The 27,016-nt window shown below is 41.3% G+C and overlaps 1 protein-coding gene and 1 long non-coding RNA gene across 4 annotated transcripts in view; one reads left to right on the forward strand and one right to left on the reverse strand.

Annotated features, from left to right (window-relative positions):
- Positions 1 to 4,246: 4,246 nt before the first annotated feature.
- Positions 4,247 to 27,016, forward strand: part of asic2 (acid-sensing (proton-gated) ion channel 2) — a 365,606-nt gene continuing 342,836 nt past the window's right edge. The window contains exons 1-2 of one of the 2 annotated variants that reach the window (XM_084371736.1): positions 4,247 to 4,473; positions 8,926 to 9,546. In XM_084371736.1, coding sequence (XP_084227862.1) covers positions 8,971 to 9,546 — 576 coding nt within the window. In that variant the 5' untranslated portion in view covers positions 4,247 to 4,473; positions 8,926 to 8,970. Of the gene's footprint in view, positions 4,474 to 7,830; positions 8,146 to 8,925; positions 9,547 to 27,016 lie in introns of those variants that run through there. The other variant, XM_084371737.1, reaches the window with a different exon arrangement.
- Positions 13,173 to 15,066, reverse strand: LOC311268239. Of its 2 annotated transcripts, none has more exons than XR_014623951.1 (4): positions 14,984 to 15,066; positions 13,817 to 13,998; positions 13,560 to 13,675; positions 13,173 to 13,407 (listed from the first exon to the last, which is right to left on the reverse strand). It is a non-coding gene; the product is annotated as an uncharacterized lncRNA (long non-coding RNA). The 2 variants fall into 2 exon arrangements; XR_014623952.1 differs by having other exon boundaries at positions 13,173 to 13,410.

A 27,016-nucleotide genomic window follows, 5' to 3' on the forward strand; every position in this document is an offset into this window, starting at 1 on the left:
TGATTCACTTCAAATGTAGAGCTGAAAACAACAAGTAAGTCACCAAATCAGGTGTTCTGGTGAAATTGCCTGTCCTCCCAAACCATTTTGAGTGTGGGTAGCTTAATGAGGCTTGCTTTAACAAAAAAGCAATACAGCAGCTCTTCAGCCAAACGCTGAAATGGAGTTAACTTTTTGGAGAAACACAACCTGTCATGCTGTGGTGGCCAATCAAATGAGCCAGTAATCAGACCGGCTGGTCAACAGTATTGTCATTCAAGCTGTTTACACAAAATGTAATTAATGACAGCATAAATGTATCTTAATCATATACTTAGCCTTTAATGAAGGTTTTCATGTTTTCTTCTAAGCGCTGTGCAGTGGATTGATTATGTGTTTAAGGGCTGCCAGTCAGCGTTAACTCTAACCGTGTTAAATTTGAAGTTTGAGAAGTCAACCCTCCACATGGATGCATGAACCAGCCCTGTGTCCAACAAGAGAAAATGTCCTTTTCAGCCAATCCCAACAGTCCAAATGCAAAACAGAAAATACCCTTTTCTCACTTGAGTTCATGTCAGGTCAAAGCCACAAGCAACACAAAACAGAAATTCAGTCTGTTCAGTTCAGTTGCTCAATTCCACCCGGAGTAAACCCTCTTTCCCAAACAAAATATCTCTGATGTGACATGATCGGTGTCATAAAGGCCAAACAAAAGACACATCCACAAACATTCAAATATAAAATATATATCATGTTGCTTGGTGGCTGCCCGGAGACTGCACCAGCAGGGGAGGAGAGGTACTCCGCAAACTTGTTGAGGATAGATGAAAGAGTTGTTACTTCCAAGCCTCGGGCCGTAAACTGAACGCTTTCCAGGCCTCTGATTTTATCTGAATGCAGCCTTAAGGACGGCACTGACCCAAAAAAGGGGTCCTAAAATAAATCTTGGGGGTTGCCAGATCAGTGTTTTCTGACTTGTGACCCCTTAAATTGAAGCTACATCTGCTCGACGCTTCTTATCACAAGTTATTCAGAGACCGAGAGGTGAAAGTATCCCAGAATCCAAGATCGGATGATACTGTGAAAGCATTTCACAGTTCTGAGTTTCTAATAACAGAATTCCTCAAATAAAAATAAATAACAGGACACTTTTTTCTGCTGCCCTATTCTGTGAAACATCTGCCAACACTTCAGAGCGGTGTTGGGAGCAGCTGCTGCTGCACTAGAAAATTAAAGGAAAGATTTATGATGATTTTTTTTTTTTACTCTGCTATTTTCACGAAAAATGCTGATACTGCCTCTTAAAATCCTCCCAAAATCCCTCTTTAATTCAAATGCTCACAACTCTTAACCACACTCAAGCCATTACCTGGGACGAGGGGTTACAAGTAAGCATTTTTTTTTATGTAGCCATAAAAGTTTGGGACCACTGCTGCAGTATATCAGTACGAGTACATAGTATATGCTAGTCTGAATACCAGCAGGGGGTAGCATTTAACGCCCTAGTTGGCAGTTCAAGTCCTCGTGGACATCATTAGTCAAGTTCATGAGCTTATGAGAGCGTACAGGCCTGATGATTAAACTCTTAATTGGAGGGAAACTTAATTTGACCAGAACAAGGCTCTTTGAAACTGTCTATGTGTGTTTTAAGGGGGGTTCCTCCCTCCCTTATCTGTACATCTACCAATTAAGACCACAGAGTCGGGCTCGGTTCCAGCAGGTCTGCAGCGATCGCTCTCGCTCTGGGATAATATGCCCTCAAACGCCAATCGCCTCTCACCAGAGGTGACAATCAGCTGTGCCCAGTATCAGCAACTCTGGTACTTACACGTCCTAATTATCTCCTGGTAACAGCTTATTATTTTTCATAATCCATTAAGATGGTCTGAAAGTGTAATTACCCCTGCAGTCTAGTCATGCATATGGTAAGAGAGGTGCCTACTGATCTGAAAAGATTTGGTTTATTGGGTTTTGAGTCCTGAGAGGAAAGAGAGTGTTCTCATCTCTGATGTAAAGTACTGTTAACTCTCTGAGATTTGGATAAAGGGGCTGGAAGTATCCAAAAGCTTTTTTGTTTTTAAAAAGTTTTCAATTGAAGTTGTTGATGACCCACAAAGGAGAGAAAAGTGGCAATCGAAGTTCATGTTGAGAGACTTGAACATGCTTTTATTTTGGTGGCGAAGAAGCTGAGAAGGAAAGCAGAGTGGCCAGTCTTGAAAGCATTAATGGATCATATCACATGACTCATCTACATTGGCTAAAGCATTCAGGTTCAAAGGTCATTCTTGACTCTGTTTGAGACAGGGTCTTAACATTTGTAAGTGTGACATCTCCAGCCGTGTTTGTGGTGACCAAAACAGGTATTTTGAGCCAAAACATGATGTTTTCCAAACCCTAACCAAGTGTTTTTTGTGCCTAAACCTAACCAGAGTAAGTACAGTGTCGTCACAAGATAAAATTGAAAACTGAACCTTAAATATGTCATGTTGCAACATAAAGAAATAAAACATACCAGTGGTTTTTCAGAAACGTACTTTGTCGGCATTTATTCTGGCAATTGGGTTGCTACAGTTGTTCACACTGAATTCATGTTTATAAAAACAAAATTTCACACTGATGCACGTGAAATTTAGCAGTTAATTTCTTGAATGATTGAGACTGACGCTTGAAACCACAGCGTCTCAACTGAACAAATTAGTCCAAGAAAACTGCTAAATGGACTCGGAGTGAGTTTGTTTTGTCTACTAGTCTTTCCAGAGTCAAGACTAAACTTTAAACTTCAAAATTAGAAGAAACATGATAAAAAATATGTTGTTTTATTGTTGTACCTCTGCACTGTATAGTTTCCCTTATGCATTCTCAACATGTCACATAATACAGTGCATATATTTACATGCAGTCTACTGAGGGGCGACACATGAAAGAAAAAACCCTGCAGTGTTTGTGTGTGTTCGTGCAGAAGCGCAGCCGACGCAGATGCTCCCTCGCAGGGCAGAGGGGGTAGCTGAACTGTTTGATGAGTATGAAAATTATGTGAATGATTTGCTGCGTCCTTCAGAATCACTCCCAGCTGACCACCAGTGGGAGATTTCAGAGCAACATGTTCGAGCCGATCATCAAAAACACCGAAATGCAAAAATATGTCATGCAGGAGTGGTGCTTATACCTGCAGTAGAGTTCAGCTTGATGCCAAGTTTGCATGTCTGGTGGCCCATGGTCGGCTGAATAGGACACTTTTTCTTTTTTTTCCCTCTGTAATCTGCGTTCATACACATGCTTTGACACCTTTTAGCTGTATGAAAGATTATCTGCTGTCAATGTTAATCCAAGTCAAGGAGGCAAATGTATGCCCCTACTCATATTTCTGAATGTTGCACTAAGCGTTTTAGCATTAATACCTTTCAAATTAAAAGGAGAAGAAGAATGTGGGAAGGCCTTTTAATAATCCTGAGGATAGGATATTGGCTGGATGGATAAAGGGAGATAAGATTGCTCGAGCATAAAGCCTTATTTTCAACTCTGGAGACCGTTTAATCCCTGTAAAACTACGCTCATTACCTCGGTGGAAAAAGGGGAGATTTGCTTAATTAAGTTGTTAAGAAACCAGCAAACCCTGCAGCTGTCTGAGACCACAGCCAATTTCATTTGGGAGAACGACCGTGTGATCGACTGACAGTGTGTGTCGGTGTGTGTAAACGAGTGTGTGTTTGACATGAAAATATAAATTAGATACTCTTCTGTTATTGTTGTAGGGGATTCAACACATAGAGAATACCCTGCTTTAATGAAAGCCATCAGTGTTTCTGCTGCAGAGTTTATTTGACTGCACATTTGTATGTCAAACCATATTTTCTTTTCTTGACGTGCATGAGCATTTTTCACTTTTACACTACTCTGAATTAGTAAAGGATATTGGGATATTTTAGCGTTTCACTTGGTTGTTTATTCTGCGACATATCTGAATTTTTATTTTGTGTTTTGTTAATATTTTTGGTCCCCAAACACATTTCATTTGACTTTTATTGCACATTCATGCACATGCACATATGCACCCATATCTCAATATCCCTAACTAATTTTTTGTGCATTGTAATTATTTTTGTTGCAAAAATATTGCTTGTCATTCATCATCACCATAATTCAGTTTTTTGGCGAGGTTAATTCATCTTTCTTAATTTTATACGTGCTTTTATTTATTTATTTATTTTTTTCTACTGTTGCCAGAACCAAGCAAACGTCTTTTGGTCGCCATTTTGTTATTGATTTATCAGTTTGGGAATCTTACTCGTGATGGAGGACCGGTCTCTAACGCTGGATAAAAGTCATAAAGGATTGTCTGTGCATAGTTCAACGCCTGTTTAAGAGTAATTACCAATATAACATTCAACAAAACTGGCTGATGGATTAATTTCTTCAGAAGAAGATAAAATGAGGATTAAAACAAGGAGCTCAGCAGCACCCACCTGCCGCAGAACAGGTCCGCAACGGCAACAGGTGAGCTAACAGCTAAGCTAATACAAAAAGTTAGCAAAACTAACTAGACTAGCTAAACTAAACTACTAGCCTAATGAATGTTTCGACAAATGTGACACAAAAAATGTTGTGCTACTAAGGTAGCTATTAGAAAATGAGCATGTAGTTAGCTAACATGTAGGATGAAACATGAAGGCTAGCTTATATTTACCAAAGCATAGTGGAAGACAATAATTATTAGCTACTGATACAACTGTTATATCCAGTGGTGTGAAAAAGTACAGTATGTATCCCTTATTTTAGTAATAGTAACAATACCACACTTGAAAATAACTGTGAAAATAGTCTATTACAGGTAAAAGACCTGCATTCAAAACCTTGTGTAAGTAAAAGTGCTAATACCAGGTCCCCAACAGTTTTCTATATACATTATATATGATGTTTCTGGATTAATATTACTCCTGCATAAATGTGTATGCTGCATTTTACTAGTGCAGTTGGTTGTTTAAGGTTGTGCTAATTTTTACTACTTCATACTGTAAAGTTGTTTAATGTTTAATCCACAGCATAATTATCTGTAAGATCATCATATGTTTAGCATCAAAGCTTTTTGAATAGTAAGATTGTAGTACAGCACTTACTAAATGCACTTAGTTACATGGTTGCTTGGTTATTTATTCAGTTCCCATGTCAGTATTATTATTAGAACCACTTTACATAATGAATGTCAGTTCACGTGACTTCATTAAACTGCCCTCCTCAAACTTAGATAATGACAGTTTTTATTTTAGAGCTGTGAAGAAATATTTTTATGACTTGAAGCTTTATTTTGGCTGCCCATCATGTTTTACTTACTTAATCAGTAGTATTTACTAATTGTCTGATGATTTTTAGAAAATTAGATTCCTAGCATAGTGAAAAAAAAGAGAAAAAATTAACTTGAATTTTAAAAAATGACTGTCAGACTGTTGTTTTGACTGAATCCCAAAACTTTGGCTGCTCAATTGCAGGTCTCTATTGTGAGACTGCCTGCTTGTTGCTGTGTTTACTTATATCAGATTAATGGCTGTAATTAGCAAGTTGGCATAAGCTGTAACAGAAGATGGGAGTTATAGTGTCTATAAAATACTTTTGCCGATTATGAAAATGATCCACATGACCTCTTTGAACATAATCATTATTGATCTTGATATGATACGGCAAAGGTGTCATGCTGTCAGTATCACACCTTGACCTTGACCCTAACCTTCTCTTTCTTCCAGCCCGATTGGCTGATTATTAGAGCTCGATACTTTCTGGAGTAAAAATCTGTCAATATCAATATATCGACCAGCGATATTGGTTATCACACATGTAGTGTATCAGGGTCAAATAATGTGATATTTGGAGGGGATTATAGTATTAACAGGGGAGTATTAACCCTCCGTTTATAATTTGTATGGCAGGTTCACACAGGATAAGTGAAATCTGTATTTTAATCGAATTTACTGACATCACCTGAATAAGATGTCAGGGCTCTGTGTAACATCAACCTTCAGAGGCAAAGCATCTGTTCCCCAGCAGCCACATTATTAATATAGATTAGAGTTTATTTTCCTACCTTCTGCATGTGTTACAAGCATAATTACACATTTGCAGACAACTAACGGACGCTTTGTGGCTGTTACTTGAATATGACAACCTTTTGTTGTCACTAACCTTTCCTGTCATCATTTCTAAATGTCAGTCTAGTTGATCTCACACAGCTGTTGACTGCTGTTAAACATATTCTGAACCATCAAATTACAGAATTGTTCAGTTGTCAACAGAAAACAGATGTTTTGAATCAAACCCCACGTCACGGACATGCCTCTTCACATAGGACTGATTTTATCACATGACCTCTGTGTTGGCAAAATATGGTAGCTAATATACAGTGGGTTTTTTACTTTGCTAATTTGTCTAGGACGTGGACATCCTGTGCAATTATTACAAATTGCTAGAGGTCCCCAGTTAGTATTAGTCCAGTGTGAATAGGGCTTGAGTTAGTGTATAAGTAACATGTAAGTCACAGTACAGAAATACAAAAGTTTTCAAAGGGAATTTCTTCATTGGAATTACATTTATTCACAAAGGTAATGTTTAGAAAAACTAGTTTTGGTCACAAAAAAGCAAATTATAATAATTACACTAATATTAAGTTAATTGAATGTTCATAATATAGGCTTGATAACACCATACGTCAATTCAATTAATGCTAATTCATTAGTTCAGTTTTCTTTTTTCTGATTTTATTTTATTTTTCTTATGTCATTTGCAAAACATGAAATTTTTATACACAAAAAATACATACAATTGTACACAAACCTTCTAAATATATATAAAAAACAACAAAAATCTTGTGTTTATATTGATAAAAATGTAATATTCAGTTTCCAATTTCCAAAATCGCTATTTACGGATTCTTATAAATATGTTTGTCTATGTTATGTGTTTCTTTATCGGTATCAGCCACACAAAAATCTCTTCAGTTTTCTTCCTCTCTCCCACAATCCGGTTTATCAAGCCTGTAACTTTTCTTCCAGCTGAAAGTGATGAGGGGAAAGGCTGGTTTATTGTCAGAGATCATGTTGACAAACTGCATGTGTCCATTCAGTCCGAACACTCCCTGAAGCTGCTTTCTCTTCCCTCTCACCACCTTCTAACACTCTCACGCTCATCTTTTATTTTCCTCTCACTTCCTCCCTCCTCCTGTCTCCTCATATCTCTTCACATACTGGCAGTTTTCTCTCTCACCCTCTGATTGATGAACACGCTGCTATTCACACAGATAATCTGCCTCCAATTACAGATATAGATTCACATGACCGACACACTCTCTGTACTTATTATTCCCTTTACATCCCTCTGCTGTGCATGTGACGTTATGTGTCTGAATTACTTTCCCCTGTGTGACATTGCCGCGCGCTGTGTGACCACACTTCTCCGCTCGCTTACTCTTTTTTTAGTTTTCCTATCTTATTTTTGTCCTCATCTCTCCCTCCGACCTCCTCCGTCTCCACTTCTGCTTCACTTCCCATGACATACTCCCCCCCCTTCCTACCAAGCAACCACCACTGTTTCCCCCTCTACTATCTGTCTCTCCGACAGCCTCCCGTTTTACATCCATCCATCACTCTGTTTGTGTTGACGAGGTGTGGAAATATGAAAGGCTGAGAGACAAATGAGAGTGAAGGTGGCGGTATTGGAGGAGGATGAGGAGGAGGAGGGGGGGAGGAAACATATTCAATAAGAGACTTTACTGTGGAGAGAGCAAGGGAGGAGAGCGTCATCTTCCCTCCTCTCTCTCCCTCTCTTTCTCCCCCCTCCCTCTCCCTCTCTCTCTCTCTCTTTGCGAGCATGTGTGTTGGTGTGTGCGTCTCCCGTCTCTCCCGGCTCCGCTGTTGTTCGCCGCCGCCACAGATGAGCTGGGAAGAGGAGGGAAAGCGGATGTATCTGGCCAAAGGAAAACGGGAGGAGTTTGGACCGGCATGCGAGACTAACCAGCGGCTCTGATCATCAACGGCTCTCCCTCACTCTCGCTCTCTCTGTGTCTCTCTCTCTTTCGCACACACACACACACACACACACACACGTACAAACACACGTGCGCTCTCAGACTCACACACACACTCACGCCGGCTGGATGTCTTCTCGCTAGGCTGAACGAGAGAGGTGCTTAGGCTTGTCATTAGTTGGGGGCACGGGAGATCCTGAGAAGCCTGGACGTGTGTGTGTGTGTGTCAACCTGCCTGCACACTCACGCATGAGTTGCCGTGTGAGTGTGTGTGTGTGTGTTTTTGAACGGAGATGAGTCGGGATGTTAAATACACAAAGGCAGCCTTGATTGGCTTGCGGTTTAAGTGACTCTCACCTCTCGCTGCGGGTGACACAGAGGACTTACCTCTGGGATTTCTGTCAGTGAAATCGAGCAGACACAGAGGGCAGCGGAGGATGTGTGTGTGTTAGTGTGTGTGTGTGTGTGTGTGTGTGTGTGTGTGTGTGTGTGTGGGGAGGAGGGGGGGCGCAGTTTGGGATTAGGGTAGAGTGTGTGTGAGAGTGTGTGTTGGGGGTGTAAGAGGAGCTCCAGGCAAGCTGGCAGCCACAGTAACTCTCAGCTCAAGGGAGTCATTGAGAGTGGAGGTGGCGAGGAGAGGGATGCCCTGAGGGAGCATCTTTCTCCTCTGTCTCTTACTCTCAGTAGTAGTTATTTGGGTTGAGGAGATTTTTGCCCCTCTTTGTGTTCTTCCTCTTTGTTGTCAGTTGTTGCTGTTTTTTCTACGTTTTTTTGTCATGTTTCCCGTCAGTGCTGCTGCAGGTCTCCTACTTTTTCGTCTTCGTCTTTTCCCTCACCCTTTTTCTCTCCGGCTCCTCTGTTGCTTTATCAATATGCTCAATATGATTATGTGCTGTGAATTTGGGTGTTTTATTGACATTCCCTCTCTGTCTGTGCAGGTGTGAGTGCACGGGGGGCTCCCTGGCAGAAGGGCTGGAGGGCTGATGATGGATCTAAAGGAGACCTGTGGCAGTCAGGGGAGCCAAGAGAGCTCCAGCCTGCACCCCACCTCGTGGCAGGCCTTCGCTCACACCAGCACGCTGCACGGCCTACGCTTCATCTTCCCTTATGGTCAACCCAGCGTGCGCCGCTTGCTCTGGGCTCTGGCTCTGCTGGCCTGCGTGGGACTGTTAGCTCTGGAGAGCGCCGAGCGCCTGGCCTATTTCCTCTCCTACCCTCACGTGACCAGCTTGGACGCCGTGGTCTCGAGCAGCCTTGTCTTCCCCGCTGTGACCATTTGTAACCTCAACGCCTACCGCTTCAGCCGCCTCACACGCAACGATCTGTACCACGCTGGAGAGCTGCTGGCATTGCTTGATGTGCACCTGACAATCCCCCAGCCGCACCTGGCTGAGCCTGATGTGCTGGCTTTCCTGCAGGAAAAAGCCAACTTCACTGCCTACAAGCCCAAAGCGTTCAGCATGAAAGAGTTCATGGAGAGGGTGGGCCACGACCTCAAAGAGATGATGCTCTACTGCCGCTACCAAGGCCAGGAGTGCAGCCACAGTGACTTCAAAACGGTGAGTCTGCTCATGTTTTCTTTTAAATTCCAGCTCTGGTCTGGGATCAGTTGGGGTCAGAGCGTTTCTGCAGCCTCCCAGCTCTCAGGGGACTCTTTCTTGTGAGGTGCTTGGCTTGCGTGTTCTCAATCTTGAGAGGTCCGAGAGACGGAGGATTTTGCCTGTAAAATGACTTGATGTATGCTGATAGCTGCTCTTTCCCTCCCACGCTGCTACGCTGGGAGTCTCTCGCTGGGTTTCTCTCCTTTGGACTCTTGTGTTCGGCTGCACAGGTTGACTCTCAAGGGTTTGTTCTGCAGAGGTATTCTCTGCTGTTGTCTTGTTGTTGTCATGAGTCTTTACATAGTGGCATTGTGCTTGTTGGCACATACATTACTGCAACAGGTCTACAGTATTTTAGCCACTGAAGGCAAATAATTATTATGTCTCAGGCCATAGTGAGAAGTAAATTCCCTCAAATCCCTCTGCCACTTTCTTTATTTCTCCAGCACAGGAGCTTTCCTTTTTATTTCACAACAAATCAGAACATCAGAACACAGATCATCAGATAGAGCTGAATAACACACCCTAAATGTGCAATTTTTTGGCTTGTTGCTGGTGTTCATTACTCCCTCTAATCTTGCTTGCTATTGAGTGCAGCGGCCTGTTGTTTTGTTCTGTGTCAATGCTGTACTGGTTAAACCTGCTAGGTGCTATTGGTGAAAGTCTATTTTGTTGCACTGATAAAACTAAAATACTGATCATTTTAGGCCTTTATGCTTCAGCAAATACTCTACTTTTTGGCAGACCGAAGCGATCATGTTCTGGCACAAGTTGGTTTGACACAAAACCACTTTCCTGAACACCCACTTGTTGCATACTTAGACTCCCTCAGACTGATTGTTAATTAGGTCCATCAGTGAGTAGGTGAAGAGTACACTGCTTTCAGTATGTGGATGCTAGAAAAGGGAATATTGAAGCTTTAATAGCACAGCCTAGTTTCTTTATAAAAAAAATGACCTTGTGGATAAAAATCCCATTTTTCTCGTCTTCCTCAATGACAAAATAGATGTTAAAAGACGTTTTTTATCTTCTAAGATGTCTTGGAAAAGTGTTTTGTGTTTTGTGGCGTTTTAAAGGACCAGTTTTTTCAAGGTTTACCTCACCTCTACAAATCATGCAACATTTCTGCAATATTAAAATGCCTGCTGTACACTTCTTGGATGTATTTATTCTGCTGTTCCACTGCAGACTGTTGGCAAACTCTTGAGTTGTTTAATTCATCACACTGAACTCAAAGTCTGCATTAGTTCTGTTGGTGTTGCACTATGATTGCCTGGTAATGCAGTTCAAGCGCAGATTGATTCTGAAAAAGACCTCACAGCATTACCTCATAAAAATGATGCAACCACGACTAGGGCTGGATTTTTTTTTGATTGAAGGCAGATCTTGTCAAATCTCTTCAGCCTTCAACATTTACAAGCAACAAAGGGTATAAATATTTGATTTGCAGTAAAAACCTATATTTGGTGCACAACCTGTAGCTAAATCCTGCAAATGAAATGATCAGCAGTGACACATTAGACAGGTGTTGCGTAGTATCTTTTCACACCTTGCTTTTTTTTTGTTAAAGCTACTTGACTTCAAATCCTTGAAGTTCAGATTCACTTGACAGGATAAAAATATCAGTATGCCTTGTCTAAAGCTATAAAGAGGCGATTTTGTGCCCTGAAAATGACGTGACGGGATCAATTAGATTGTGGTTGTGGACTGGTGTTTCTATGTTAATAGCAGTACAGAATGTAGTGTTTCTGCTATCAGTTACATTTTTTCAGGCACAGCAGGCTATTTTTTTTTATTTCCCTAGAAAACCTGGCATCCTGGTCAGGATCAATCCGTTAATCACAATCAATCTTTTTGGCTGAGTACAGATGCCAGCTTGGAGGGAGGACATTAACGAGACAGCAGCCAATCGTTTCATTTTGGCCTCTTGTAATCTGCCACAAGTTGTGCTTGTAAGCGTCACTATCCAACTAAGAATGAGAGGCTTGCTAGCGTTACCTAGATGTTTTGTACGGTGCTCTGTGCTGCTTTAATGGAGATATAAAATATTCAGTAAGGGATTCTTTAGTGTCAGATAAAGCTGCAACTATTGATTGATTTTAATTATCGCTTCAGCTCTACAGAAGTCGGCTGATTACACCGTTCATCACTTACTGCTAATTGTGTTGGCTCTACACCTTTTCACTTGCATTCACTAGCTTAGCCTAGCACCTCTTGGGTGTGTCAGTCTCACACATGCAGTACAAAGTACAGCTTGTTACTGTTCTGATTTGACAACCTTGAGGTTATATCCTGTTTTTACACTTTCATCTGAGTTACGTTTCTACCCTTCTGCAGCAGGTCCTGTCCCAAGAGCGTCACTCAGTGTCTGACAAAAGGTTCTGACATAATTTCCACGTTCCACATCCGTGGAGAGCTGTGGACCGTCTCCATTCATACTGTAATGAGCCCAAGTGGAGCCTATATATGGGAAAAACTAGGCATATCACCGACAGCCACTTTAAAGGAGGACTTTTTTCTTGTATATGATGACATCATGAATCAATGAACACAACTAAGTTTGACAGTCGTTAATAATATGACATAGGTTGGATGTTATTTCCATTTGAAGACTGTTTAACCACTGACGTGATCTATATTCGATGATAAATCAGAGTCGGCTACATTACGAGTTAAAACAACAGATAAAGTAAATGCCAAGTTACTTAAATGCTAAACTAAATAACTTAAGAAAAATATGACTTCATGTTAATTCCTGTCTGTTTCTATTCAACAACTGCTCCAACAAAATCCAAACTATACTGAGGCTACTAAATTGCTAAAATAAAAACATGCTCTCATACCAGTATTTTGCATTTTATTTTGATATATTTGATAAGCAAATATTTGTAATTTGTAACAAGATACTTTCCAATGCATTTGTGCCCATCTACGATTGTGAGATAATACATTTTTAATCAATTCTTAGTAGCATTAATCATTAACATCCCTAGTATTTATTTTTGCACAGCATCGTGTAATGGGTAGTTCTCAACTAGCAGCCTGACTTTCTTATTAAAGCATGCAAACACATTACAGCTGATGCAGAATCTTATTAACGAGACGTTCCTTTCATTTGTCTACCTCAAAACTGACCAGCGATGCATGCAAACGACACTGTGGATCTGCCCCCAGGATCTGATCTGCTGTGACAGGCTCCACGTTTTGTAGAAAGTAAACTCTGACATCATTAACAGAGCACATCAGCAGCATTTTTTTTGCCTCATCTCTTGTTTAAAGCTTCTAGACCCGTTAGTGTTTGATTGATATCTGCGTATTTCGTCCTGAGAGATACTCAATGCAGAGACACTGATTGGAAAAGCAACAATGCTTGATCACGTGTTGGCTCTAGTGATTTTGCTATTCATGCCTTCAGATGGATGCTTCCCCTGGAGTTCCCCTGCGTATTGCAGTGAACCAAAGCGAAGCTGCAAGTGAGCAGTTCCCTGCTCGACTCTGCCAGGAGAACATGTGATTTCAATAATTTTATTCTGTAGAATTTTCAGGGAGTTAATGCGAAGCTAGCATGGCTCTGTCACCGCCAATGAGTCTCTGTTTGACTCTCCTTAGTAACTGTCTTGCATGCTGTGTGGCACGCCTTTGACCCCAAGCTGGGTTCAAACATAATCATGTTGACAGAGAGGCTACTAGAAGGCACTGTCATCCTCTTTGCCCTCTGCCTGTTGCTGCTGCTGAGCTCCTCCTGACTTCCTCTCTGTCGACTCGCTCCGTCTCTCCTCTCTCTGTCACTGCAGCGACACACCTTCATATCTCCGGCGCCTTCTGAGGAGAAAGGAAAAAATAAAACAAAAACAGACATAAAAAACAGCCACCCCCAAAATAGAAAAACACATGCGTGAATGGGCACAGACACATAAGCAGACACACCAATACACGTGAATGAGCACACATACACAGAGGCGCAACATTACCATGACACTCCTGGGACCCGAGTCAGCGTTTGACTGACACTGTGATGAATGACCGTAGGGAGGGTTGTGGGGACACGGGAGTCAGTGTGATGTGACTGATGGAACTGGAGCGAGTGCTGCACAAAAAGGGAAACGGCATCAGTGTGCACATTTCCGCTTACATGCATGTGTTACAGTATGTGTCACCTCACTTAGGTTTTTATTTTTAGCATTTTCTTGTTAATTTATGTTCATATGTGAGCACATCTGCAACCCACCTGCCACCATTCTTTCTAAATAAGCACTTTGATACACTTGCTTTTCCAAGGATGGCAAGAAAATGAGGGCACGTCTCCAAAGCCAAATGCAGAGCTGGTGAACAATACAAATGCCTGCTTTCAATCCAGCATCTGCGCAAGGATGCTGACTGGACAGCTCCATCCCAGTTAGGAAGGTGTGACTGTGGATCAGTAAAAAATCGTTACAGGCTTTGGTGCTGAAGGGAAACGTCCGGATAATCCAATTTAATTCTATTGGCTGTCATAGAAACAATGACAGCGTTACATAGTATGTACACCAAAGAGCTTGTAAATAATGACATTTAAGGGATTTTATCTGCATCGATCCAGTCTCAAAAATCAATTATTGTTCGGGCTATATTGATGCTACACTCTTAAAGACTAGCCTCTGATTTATAGGTATTGTTTGAAATGTTTCGATACTAGTGCTGATTTGATACGAGTTTCATTACCAATTTCACCTCAATTTGAGAAACATAGGGTTTCTCCTTAACATCGTGCCATTGGGTTTCATGCCCCTCCAGTCCTGAAACGCTGTGGTTAAATGGTCAGGATGGACTTTGGCCTCTTAAAGCCTATATTATTCTCAACTGTTGACTTAACTGTCCTAATTTTAGATTTCATGAAGCACGAAGGGGGATTTCGTTGCTCTGAACCTCTGTGTTACTGGCTGAAACCTTATGGGCAACCTGTGTATGACGCTGTCAAGCGTATTTGTTGTGGGAAGTGAGGTGGTGAGTTTTTGGCAGAAGTACCAGCACGTTGCTGCAGCCGCAGAACAGTCCATGGTGTTGAGAGTACTTTTGTCAGCTGTAGTGTCTGGATAAGATCAGACCACAGTTTTTTGGATACTGAATGGTTGTATCGTGTTCACTGCCACAGAGGAGGGATGAAGTCTGTGTTCATGCAGTGTTACTATGATGCCTTCCCGCATTATTCACAGCGGAGTTGGTTTAGTCTGCGAAAAAGTGGTTCCCAACAACGTTTTTATTTAGCTGCACCTAAGAATACATTTTAATTTAATTTAACAGAAACACTCATGATGTAGCCTTGTCATAAAATGGTAAGGCCAGACAGCCACAGGCAAAACAGGAACCAAGGATGCAGAAGATTTCAAGGTTGGGGACAGAAGGCTGGTGCGTTTACCGGGAATCAGACGAGACGAGTAGGTCAGATACAGGCAGGGTCAGCAACAGAAAATCAGTCCAGAGTCTTGCATTGCAGTGGCGAAGAACAACCTGGCAATGAGTGTGTGTGAGGCTGGGGTATATATACTGGGTTAACTGGTGATCAGGACCAGCTGTGAGACCAGGTGAGTGGAGGTGGATTGGTAAGCTTGAGTGGCTGGTTGACTGGGCAGGCAGAAGTGAGCAAGTGACCAGTAATGCAGATTAAATAATGCAAAGTGAAAACTGTGTTAGTTTTCCATTCCCTAAGCAGCAGGATGTGTTTGAGTTAATTTGCATCCCTTGACATCGCACGTTGTGTGATGTGACAATGCTGGAACGATATGTTGTGCAGCCCTAAAGTGTTTAACCCAAGTGGGTGCCAATGCTCTTGAAACTTTTTGCCAATTAATAAAAAAAGCCAAACTTCTCTGATGGGAAATATTGTCTAAACAGATACAGCTGCACAGAAAGTTATCCTAAAGAAAATATAGTCTAAATTGGGCAAAATCATGATTTAAAGGGGAAAGAAATTCAAACTCAGATATATAATTTTTTTCCATTACTGAATAAACAAGCTAAAAAAAGCAAAAAAAAACCCAAAACAAAGTAAAACAGTATGAAATTGTGTTGTCCTTTAAGGTCAGTTTATTCAGTCATGAAAACAAAGAGAGTTTGTTTATTTAGTTTGTTTAGGCATAAACAAAATCAGTCAGTGAAGTATCTTTCTCTTCTGATTAAAAGTTCTTCCCCAAAACTACACAGTGCACCTTTAAATAAGTCTATAAGTCAGAGACATCATAGTCAGGACAAAACTACCCAGCCCTACAGTATATATTACATATGTATTACATGGATTTTACAATATCATCACATTCAATATTGAACAAATGTTCTTTCCCACAGTGTTTAATAGCAACCTCACCTAAAATAAAGACCATCTGTGCTCCCACCACGGAACATTAATACACTTCGAAAGAGCAAAGGCCGACAATCACGTGTTTAATGAGAGTGATGATCGTTTAGGTAGTCATCCATCATCATCTATTAACTAAATTGATCAGGCGACAAGATGTCTCAGGATCTGGGTGCCTTCTCACTTCACCTCTATCGTGCGTCCTGCATACTTGAATAAGTGGACTCCTCCTGGCCTGTGTTTGTTTTGCCGTGTGTGATTACAACCATGATTAAATGTTGATTGATCACACTGACAAGCCACATCAGTGTCTGCCAGACTGGATCAGTTCAGTGTGCCTGGGCTGCACCCGCTGCATGCTTCAGTTATATATATAAATACCCTGGGAGCGCTGCAGGCCAGGGAGGACCCTATCACACTCTCAGCCTTAATGTGAAAGCTGATAGCAGCCAGACCCTGAGCTCTGTATCACACAGACACTAATTAGCCACTGGTCTATTCTTCTGACCAGAGCCTTGTTGGAGCAGCACTGCAAATGTAATGGTTCTGGCTGTTTACAGCAGCAACAATTAGCCATTACACACAACCTGTGGCCTTAGTACTTGAGTGGCTGATTATTGCATGGCTAGATTCTCCTCGCTCTCGCCAGCAGAGCAGCACAAGACTACTGTCTGTTAGCCATCGGGGAGGATTGTGTGCTTTCTAATCTGTCCTCCTCCCTCCTCCTCCTCCTCCTCTTTCTCCCCTGGCCGCTCCATCTCACTAACTGCATTTTATCACTTTTGGATTCATTTCTCAACGTTTGAAAGCCCAATGCATCACATTAGGTTGTAGTGGATTTTCTGTATAAATCACTAATGTGGCATTACCATGGCATTTTACATTCCCGGCAGGCATGATGTCTGAGTGTCTTAAAGGGCATGGAAAGCACCGCTGCCACCCACAAGCCCGCCTCTCTAAAACACCCCGGAGAGGCGGCGGCAACCTGTGCTATTTAACCAGCTTGGAAGAAAAGCTGGAGTGCAGCCACAGACAGACAGCTCAGTGTGGATAGCGCTCATGTGGTAGACACTGCAGCTGTCTGCAGTGGTGGATTATGGTAGGCTGATGATATACTGTGTGTTGTGGTGAGGCTTAAAGGAGCAGTAATTTTCCCTGAAGGGGTTTCCTCACGCTCAAACAACTGCTCCGGATTCTGGGCTGTACTGGAAATTATCGGTTTAGTGATTAATGAGATGACTAATTTGAGTGATGTGTTGGAACACCGTATGCGATTTGTTTCCTGTCCAATAGAAAATAAGCATCTTAAGTGCATATAAAGTCAGAGGTTTCATCATGAAATGGTGACACAAATTTTCCTTAGCTCTAGTTGCAAATGGTGTACACAGTGTAGTAGAACTGCAGTGATCTATTAGTTCTCAACTTATGAATTAATTGCGAACTATTTCTGTGTATTTCTTTTTAATACTGCACAATACTTAAATGTGAGTATTTTCTGGTTTCTTTACTCCTCTATGAAAATAAACAGAATATCTTTGGGTTGTGTAAAAATACAAGACACTTGAGAACGACATCTCGGGTTTTGGGAAACAGTGATGTTTAACAGACCAAATAACTTAACGATTAATCTAGAAAATAATTGGCAGATTAATCAACAATGAAAATAAACATTTGTTGCAGCCCTACAATGCCCTGATCTCAACTTGCCAGGATGTATAGGGACTTGAGTGAAACCACGAGCCAGTGAATGCAGCACTCCTCTACTTCCTTGGCCAACTAAGTAGTTGTGAATGTAGCAATTTACATCGTGGCCTTTGTGAGAATGGGTTGGACACCCTGGACTATGTAGCACTTTCAGTACTTTTGACAGATTGTGATACTTCGGTTGTTTCCAAAAAAGTCATGAATCTGCCTCAGCCTGATCAGAGTCCAATACTATTAAGTAATTTCTATATATTTTACACCTACATAGCTATACTATGCCCTATCGTATATGAGATAACATAATTGTCCTGTGGTATTTATGGGACATAAGTGTTCGTATGGATCTGTTGTAGCAGAAGGAACTATGCACCATTTAGAAAAACTTCCTTTATTCTCAGCATGAACAAACTATTAAAGTTCAAATACTGTTTCAACCAAGAGCAACACTTTAGAGGTGTGGTTCACCTTAAAGTGCAGCCAGAATAGCCATTAAACAACCCTTCAGCTGGAATGCATCAGATTATTTTGTGCACTTCACTGTGCAGTTAACGGAGCACAGTGTGATTGAACAGCGTTTTGGAAATGAGGACTTTATGAAGTCAATACCAATTCACCAAAAAATGCCTGGATCAGCCCAACTGCTGACCTTGTAGCTCGCTAATATATATGTTTGCTGGCCTAGTTAATCACCTAGTAGTGGCAATGCAGAAAATGATAGGTTTGTGGCAGAGACAGACAGCTGTGTCAGTGACTGAGGAGAGGAGAAGTCAGGCCATGAAGCAGTGCTGTGAGTCTGGATGTTGGCTTGCAGTCACACCAGCAAAGAGAGAAGAGGAAGTTGGAAGAGAGGAGAGGAGTACGGCCCATTACCTCAGCAGCCTGTCTGAAGACCTACTTCATCATGGCCACAGGAGGAGGAGGAGGAGGAGGAGGAGGAGGAGGAGGAGGAGTGTGTGTGTGTTTGTACAGGAGTGTGCGTTTTAATGTGCTGGAGGGTTTGTTTATATTTTCATGTGTATGGGGGTTTGTGTTATAATGTGCTGTCACATGCAGTCAGTCTTGCCTGGATCTGCATGTGCGAGTATGCCAGTTTCTTTCACAAGATATTGGCTCATGACCATAAAATCATAGGTCAAGCGACTAGTTAACATGAATTTTCTTGATCTGTTTGGCTGCTGCAGAGTGAAAATTGTGAGCTGTTTGCACCAGGAGTTACCTTCCAAGAAACAAAAAAACATTTTGCCTTTCATGATGATGGTTTGGATATTGGTCTGCTGAGGAAATCCTCTTTTCGCTGACCTCTGCAGACAGCAGCCTCCTGGGACATGATGAGTACAGTGACTTGCTCTAAGGCTGCTCAACTTGACTATTTACGCAACATTTATTTCTGTTAAAACTATAATAGCTTTACATGAGCACTTATTTTGAAGGTGACTGCTGAATAACATGTAAAGAAAATTCTGAATTATAGGCTACTGACTTCATTAGAGTGAAGCACATCAGAGAGAATTGATGTTTTGGTGAGAAATTAATAAAAACATTTTTTTTGACTATTCAGTACCAGCATCTGTGTGATCCATCTCAGAACATAAACAATACAAAAACAACAACATATATCTGCCTGCAGAGCATTACAGTGGTCCCCCTACCCCCCTAATAATTTGTTTTCACATAGCAGCTCTAAGACAGGGCACTTCCTGAATGTGGCAGACATGACAAACATGACTCTGCTGCAGATACTTCTCCCACAGTTGGAAGGCAAAGCTGACAGCGCTTCCTCAAAGCAGCTCTCACACACATCGTGCGTCTTGTCCAGTTAATGCGTCCCAACAAGTTCATAAGATCTGATAAAATCGGAAATGTGCTCAGCAACCGACCAGAATCTCCATATCTGTTTCCTGCTTGGAAAAGGGTTGTAAGAAAGTTAGATGTGCTTCAAGATTTTTTTCAGGTTCGGGGTCATTAGCCCCCAAATATAGTTTTAGTCTTTCTCAACAGCTGGCAGCTGAAACTTCATCTATGTTGAGTGGTGAGTTAAAGTTGAGTGTTTGACTTAGAATGGCTTTAATAGTTCACTGTGTGTAGGCGAAAGCAATTTGAGCTTAGTGGTGGCGATAATAAATATTTAGCTGATAACAATAAATCAAATGACAGTGGAGAACAATGGAGTCACTTGTAGTGATGAATTACCACCTTATCACCATCATCTGCAGCTACTTTCAGCTTTACAGTTAAAAGTTAATTTCATCTCATTGTTTAGCAGTTTCTGTGTTATTTTGTTGTTTTAATCCATTAGTTCAGATTCAAGCCCCTTAACTTGCTGTGTTGCCTCATGATGTGCTAGGATTTTATAACTCAAATGACCAGGATTATTAACTTTTTTTTTTTTGTTGACGGTGTGAAAAAATGATATTTTCTCATCACTAAGTGTGAACAAAGGCCTTCAAGTGTCAGACTTAAAGGTAAAACACAGAGGTAAGTGTGAGTCAGCTGCTCTGCAAGTGGCTGAATCAAATGTAACTGGGTGGAGGAGTGTTTATAAAATTGAAAAGTATCTCCAGATAATGTAAAGCAACATGCAGTCAGCTTTTCTGCTAAATGTAGATGGTAGCAACATAAATAATTCTTCTGTCACTTGCTGACAGCTCTGTGGATTTTATCTACACTGTGGTCAAACATTTGATTTCATGCTGTCTGCACTCGTACTTTGCCTCCTGCTCTCTCTATGTCCTGCTCTGTTTCTTTATTACCTTTTATGTCTCAGTCCTCTTTCCCTCTCCATAATTTACCACACACTTTCTGACCTGAGTGTGAGATGCTCAAACCTGACTGGCTCTTGCTAAAAACTCACATGCCTTCCTTAAACAGGCTGACAGTCTCTTTTAGACTCCAGTTTTGTCCACCTGTCTTTCTCTGTTTAATCTCTTTAAGCTGCCTAGGAGCTCTTTTGATCTCGGCGTTCACATTCACCTGAGAGCAGTGTGCCCTGGGCCTCATGGGTCTGTTTGCCGGGAAAGGAGGTTTAGCGGCTTTAATTGAAAGTGACCACAGCTTAAATGGATACCTCGATATGCTGAGTTGGGTTGTGTTTTGTCATTTTCACTAAGCACTAATCACATTTCGGGAGGATTTCTTGCGTGCTTCTGCTGGAATCAAATGCACAAGCTCACAAAAGACTGGTTTGTGATTTAGTCATTTAATCAAGGCTTACATTCTGTGAAATGTTAGGATGCTTCTTTTCTACAAGTCCTTGTTGAAAAATGCAGAGAATATTAAAAGAGATTCTGTAATTTGCAATATGGATGCACAATGTGACCTCTCAGTCTGCTGAGATACAAGAATAAACCTTTAAATGTCAAGATATCCCTTCAACAGCTCCACCTGCCAGCGCCAGCCCCGTCCTCTCTTCAGGTACGGCCGCTGTTGTCCTCCTGGAAAGGATCTCACAGTGGTGTCAGGACAATGTGCGCTCTTTTTGTCAAAATGACACTTGTGTGCAGGACAGCATGACTTGAAATTGCAGACATTGGCCTCATGAGGCCAAAGTTGGATTGATTCTCTGTCTTAGCTATTTCTTTGTTTGACCAGAGACTTTCTTTTCACTGTATGTTGGGCTATATGAGTCTGTGTGGAATAATACTCTGCAGTCGACTGACTTTATCATATACACTGATTAGCCACCACATTAAAATGACTTACAGGTTAAGTGGATTGATCATCTGGTAACAGTGTTCTGCTGGGAAAACTTGGGTCCTGGCATTCATGTGGGTGCCACTTGACATGCAGCACCCAGCTCATACACCGTTGCAAAGTACACTCCCTCATGGCAATTTCACTCCCAGATGGCAGTGACTGCCACTGCATGATAAAGCTGCTCAGAGCTCAATGTGCCAACCTGGCACCCCCAAATCCCAATCCGATCAAGCATTCTTGAACAAGTCCAGTCTATGGAGCCCCTGCCGTGAATTTGACTTTAAGGGGTGTCCTGTGGTGTCTGGCACTAGGGCTTTGGTGGTGGATCCTCTACATCTATTAGTTGTACTGCTCCACATCTGATTAAGCTTTTTGATAAACCACAGAAAAGGAAAGTAGTGTAGTGAGTATTGCTTTCAATGTAACCTGTGCATGTGGCCATGTAAAGTAACCAGCTTATACATTTTATTAAATGTGTTAAACACAACCTGACCGTCTTGCTGTCACAAGTTCACTTGAGAAAAGTTGTATCTGCTTTTTATTCCACCTCTTACTCTTTGTGTTGTGAGAGGTTGACCCCAAAACTTGATGTTTACTGCTGTTTTAAATTTTAAAATTTTGTTCTGCTGAGACCTAGTAATGTCTCACTTCCAGCTGCTTTCACTGCATTCCTTATTGGTTTGGCAGCTGCACTGTAGGGGCATAAAGCAAAGCCTGCACGAACAACAGTGTGGTTAATGTTTGTTTGTGTAATTAGAAACAGCTGAATGAATGGACTGTATTTTTCTGTCCTGCGTCTTCTTAATCGTCTTCCCTTTTTCTGCTACAATCTCCCCAGACCTTACCTTCAGGTGAACACTCTGCACCAGCTACAAAAAACCGTGTTACCATAGGGACACTGAGGATAAACAACACAGCCGTATGAAAACACAAGTTGATGGCACAAACAGCACACGGCATGGCCCCATTTCCTCACTTAGAGGAGGCGTACTTTTGGCAGTGGTGAGTTTGAAGCATTCTCCTCATGAAATGCTGGTGTTTACTGAACATTCCTGCGAAAGACAAAACCTTCTGATAGTAGACTGATCTTTTGTTTGATACGCCGTCTTCTCACCTTCCATACCATAGGCAAGTGTTCGCCTCAAGTATCCTTTGAGAGCTCATTTACCCAGGCTAATCTTTTCTTACAACCCTGAATCTTAACTATGAGTTGTTGTTTCTTTGAATAACAATATCATATTTTAAATAAAACATTCAAATCTGGTGTGCCAGAAAATCAGTAACAGTAACATGAAAATAGCTGCCAAAATAGCCTTGTTTCTGCAAATTAAACATGAATGAGCAGCAGTGTAGAAGTGGAAACAAGTGCCTGAACTTTTTTCTTTCTGTTTACCTGTGTTGTCGATTCAGTCTTTCTCAGTCTTATAATCTCACTAAGTTTATGCCAGTCCTGCTTTCTTTACTGTCGATCCTCAGCATTCACGCTCCGTCCTGCTTTGGCAGTTGCTGCCTTGCTTTCCCTCCACATTCATTATTCAAGGAGCAGTTGCTTGGATGTCCACAAATCTGGATCCAAACTTGATCCTAAGATACCACATGCAGCACTGTGGGGCTTACTAGTACCATTAGTAACTGTCTCCATCATGTCTCGTTACAACACTTCCCGTACTGCTGGCAGTGATACCGGCTGGTGTACCTGACGAGATGAGTGCATCCCTGTGAAGGGAATGTGCCAGCTCATTGTCAGCGTCAGCTGAGATGCAGGGAGGACGGCGGTTGTAGCGACTTGACTTGTTATGAATATGTGCTGACAGCCGGCGAGCAGCAGAGGCAGTGTTTGATCTGGGATCTACATAGAGATTTTGTCAGCATGAGGACAGGCGGGGACGGAGGGGTAGAGCAGGGTGAGCTCAGTTTGGACTTGTGTGTTAATGTTACAGCAGGCTGGAAGAAGGCCGCTGTCACCAAAAGTGGTGACATCTCACGCCTGGCTGACTGCATGACAGGGCTAGAACATGGAGAGTTGGTGAAAGTTGTGTGGTTGTATGTGTAATAAACAGAGAAAAAGAGCCAGCAGTTCAGTGTGTGAGCGTGAGGAAGTTCAGCTGGCAGTATAAGCATTGTGTTGTATGCTACAAAGTATGTTACATGAGAAGGCTGCAACTAAAAGTTATTGCATTATCAGTTGAACTGTGAATTACTTTTCAGTTAATCTTTTTAGGATTGCAGAGGACTTCTTCGTGCATACCAGCACTTCTCAATCACTACTTTTTTCTGCCCTCTCCATATCACACAGACAGCATGCTGCTCCCCAGATCGTAATTTAAAGTGATCATTTCGACATCTGTTCTATTTTTCTGCATGCCACGAGCAAATCTGGCAAGAAAACACACTGATAATCTGTTAGAAATACTGTTGCTGCTGTTTGTAATTGTGTTTTTAAGTATTTATTCCACAAACAGACACACATGCTGCAGGCAGCAGAGAAACTCCTCCCCACAGATCATCATACAAGTCTATGGTCCTTTTGACTTTATAGTTGCAAGAGCCGTAACATGACTTAACTGAAGCGTACAACGCTTATTTTGTCTCCTACTTCAAACACTGGGTATTACTGTCATATAAGACGAGGAAAAGCAGCAAATCCTCACATTTAAAAAGTTGAAACCAGAAAGTTTTTTTTTTAAGCTTTGTGCTTGCAAAGTGACTGAAACAATTAGTTATCAGAACAGTTCAATTATCCCGTTTGACTAATGAATGAATTGGCTAATGTAGCTTTAATCTCTTTGGTCTTTGTTATGTCAGAAGAAAGTGAGAAATACCCTTCATCATTTCCCGGAGCCTGATTTTTTCCAACTATGTTCTTGATTCCATCGACATCAGTGCTGATGATATCAAGTACTGCAGCCTCATCATTCATTCTAGTGAAGCTGCTCCGCTGGTGCAAATACAGAGGTACAGACATTGGAATATTTCATGCGTCACAGTTACATAAAATGAGGGAAAACTCTGAATACACATACAAGTGTGACATATACTTGTATATAGAGTATGTACCAACACTGCAACTTTGTGACCTTGCAACTTTGAAGTGTAATTTGAACACTTGAATCGTCAGGATGGGAAAGAATCATTGCTGCTATGATAACGTTCCAGAGTTGAAATTGAAATTGTTCCCAGTGTTTCCCACATGATTTCATGAGGCTGGTGGGCAGACCTCGGGCATTCTCCCCCTAAAGAAAATGTTGCACATTTTAAAGTCAAATGCATCAATCTGATGAACTTTTAGAGCAAAACTAAGAGGCACTATCATGACTAACATGAACATAAAACAGAGACTGTAAGAAATATAAAATGTAGAAAATAAAAAAGTGTAGCACTGAGCTTTGGTTCTGCTCCCTTTTTAATTAGTGCAGTCCCAAAAATGTCAATAGCAATCCACTTGTTCCTTGCATTAGTCCAGAGTTGTAATTGAATTTAGACTGAGAGACTGCATAATCAGGGTCTTATTTTAAAATGATATATTCCTGTGAGGAGTGCCATTAAGCCTATACATTTTCTGGATTCGTCTCGTCCACATTGAGGTTGCTGTTGGAAAAAGTGAGTTTCATGTCATGCTCATGCATATGAACGCATGTTCACGCACAACACGGTTATTACTTGCAGGCTTCAGTTTATAAACACTGTTATCCGTTGTTGTTTATCAGATGTAATAATAATAATAACACAAGTTGTATTTCAGTCTCAAGTATATCGGCACAAAGTCACAGAACAGCGCTGGAGTTGCTGGTAGATTAAACACAGACCAAGGAATACATTTCCCAGCTAGGTTAACAAGACTAACAGACAGACTAGAGAAAAAATGGCCTGCAAGCTGTCTATCATCTTAATGTTACTGTTATTTTGGACCACAAGTTTACCTGATAGCTGATCCTGCAGGTCTTTCTCATGGTGTTTTGATATTTTTGAAACATTGACACCCGCTTTGATACGAGGGCGAGGGCACACTCACAGGACCTTGGACTGGAGTGTGCATCTGTGTGTGAGAAAGAGAAAGTGCGTGTACAGCAAGTGGTGGGGGTGCTTGACTGACTGGGAAAGACGAGAGTAAGTGAAAGATGCTTTGCTGAAGGGGCGGTGCAAAACAACAACCTTAATGCTATTATGAGAAGGGAAAAATATTTGCATTTCATTTGGAGACTGGCAGGCTGCCACAGTCTGGGTAATTAATGGGAAACACTACTGCCTCATAGAATTATAGACCAATGTCAGGGCTGTAAAAACTGACAAAGACACTGAGGTCAGGTCTTCTGTGTTTTTCCTGTAAATGTAAAGTAACAACCCATTTTACATTCAAAAACTTGTACACGACTTGATATTTTATAGCTGATTCTTGTATTTTAATATTTGACAACTTTTAGACCACAAAAAAAGTAGTTAAATTAAGTTACGGCAATTCTCCACAGTGTGGAGATGGCTAATAAAATAAACAAATATTTTTTGGAAGTCTCAATTTCTTAATTCCTGGCTGCACTCCTGGCGCTGCTCGCGTTTTGGCATCTGATATGCTTTCAAAATCATGGATCAGTTATTGAAACACACCCACACCATCACAACCTCTTGTGGGTTTTTTCCTGTGCTTTTTCTTTCTTTTTTTTTTTTCTTTTTTGACTAACACAGCTCTAGCTTAGGCGCTAATGGTCAACAATCCAAAACACCAAAGTATTCATTTTATAATGATATACAATGGTGAAAAGCTGTAATTTTTACATTCAAAATGGTGGTTTTGCTTGATAAAAATGCTGTTTAGCAAATATGAAATTATGTATTTGAAATTCCGAGTATTGTTCCAAGTTTTTCAACAAAACAAAAAATAGAAAGGAATGATCTAATAAAATCATTTCTGGTTGGTAACATAAACATACTGAAGGTTGATACCCAGATCTATCCTGCACCCTCAAAAATGCTTCTTACCTGTGGAAATACAGGTGAATAAATAGTCACTGCACTAGCGGCAGAGTGCAGTTCCTCTATAAAATATTTACCTGAATGACTCCAAGAGAAACAGAAGCACACAGCACACATTCCCTAAACACAAACACAAAGCCAACAAGTATTTTCAGCTTTCCTTTAAAATGATCACTCACCTTTTCATGCACACTGTCTCACCTTGTGTGTGCATGTGTCAGGTGTAAGCTTTCCTGTGTTAGTACGGTGTGTGTCAGCTATGTCCTCCCCCTGTTTGTCATGGATCATGAGCCTCAGTCTGTCTCTGTAAAGCTCATCATGTCTAATGAGAAACTGATTTGCACTAATTCTGTGTCAAACCATCCGAGAGCCCTCCGTAGAGAACATGAGAGCAGAGTGGTGAGAAAGAGGTCGAAAAACAGACTAGATTGCTCCTCATTTTTATGCTTTTATAGTGCGTGGACATTATATTCGGTTTCTGTTGATGCTTTACATTTTCAGTCTGCTTTTGAATATATATCACTGTAGATGCAAGTTCGAGATTATTTAAGGTTATTTGTGTCTGTGCAGAAAAACATTTCATTTTAGCAGTAGTCTGACTCACCGGATGTTTAAGCCTTCCACTGGGCGCCTATTTCAGGGGACATTCCTTCCTCTATCAGCGTGTTTCTATTTTCAAAACAACAACAGCCTCTGAGCGAGCAACCTAAACAAGCTAGCAGCTACTTTGCA

This window comes from Pagrus pagrus, assembly GCF_965226575.1.
Source record: "Pagrus pagrus genome assembly, chromosome: 13".
Lineage (NCBI taxonomy): Eukaryota > Metazoa > Chordata > Actinopteri > Spariformes > Sparidae > Pagrus > Pagrus pagrus.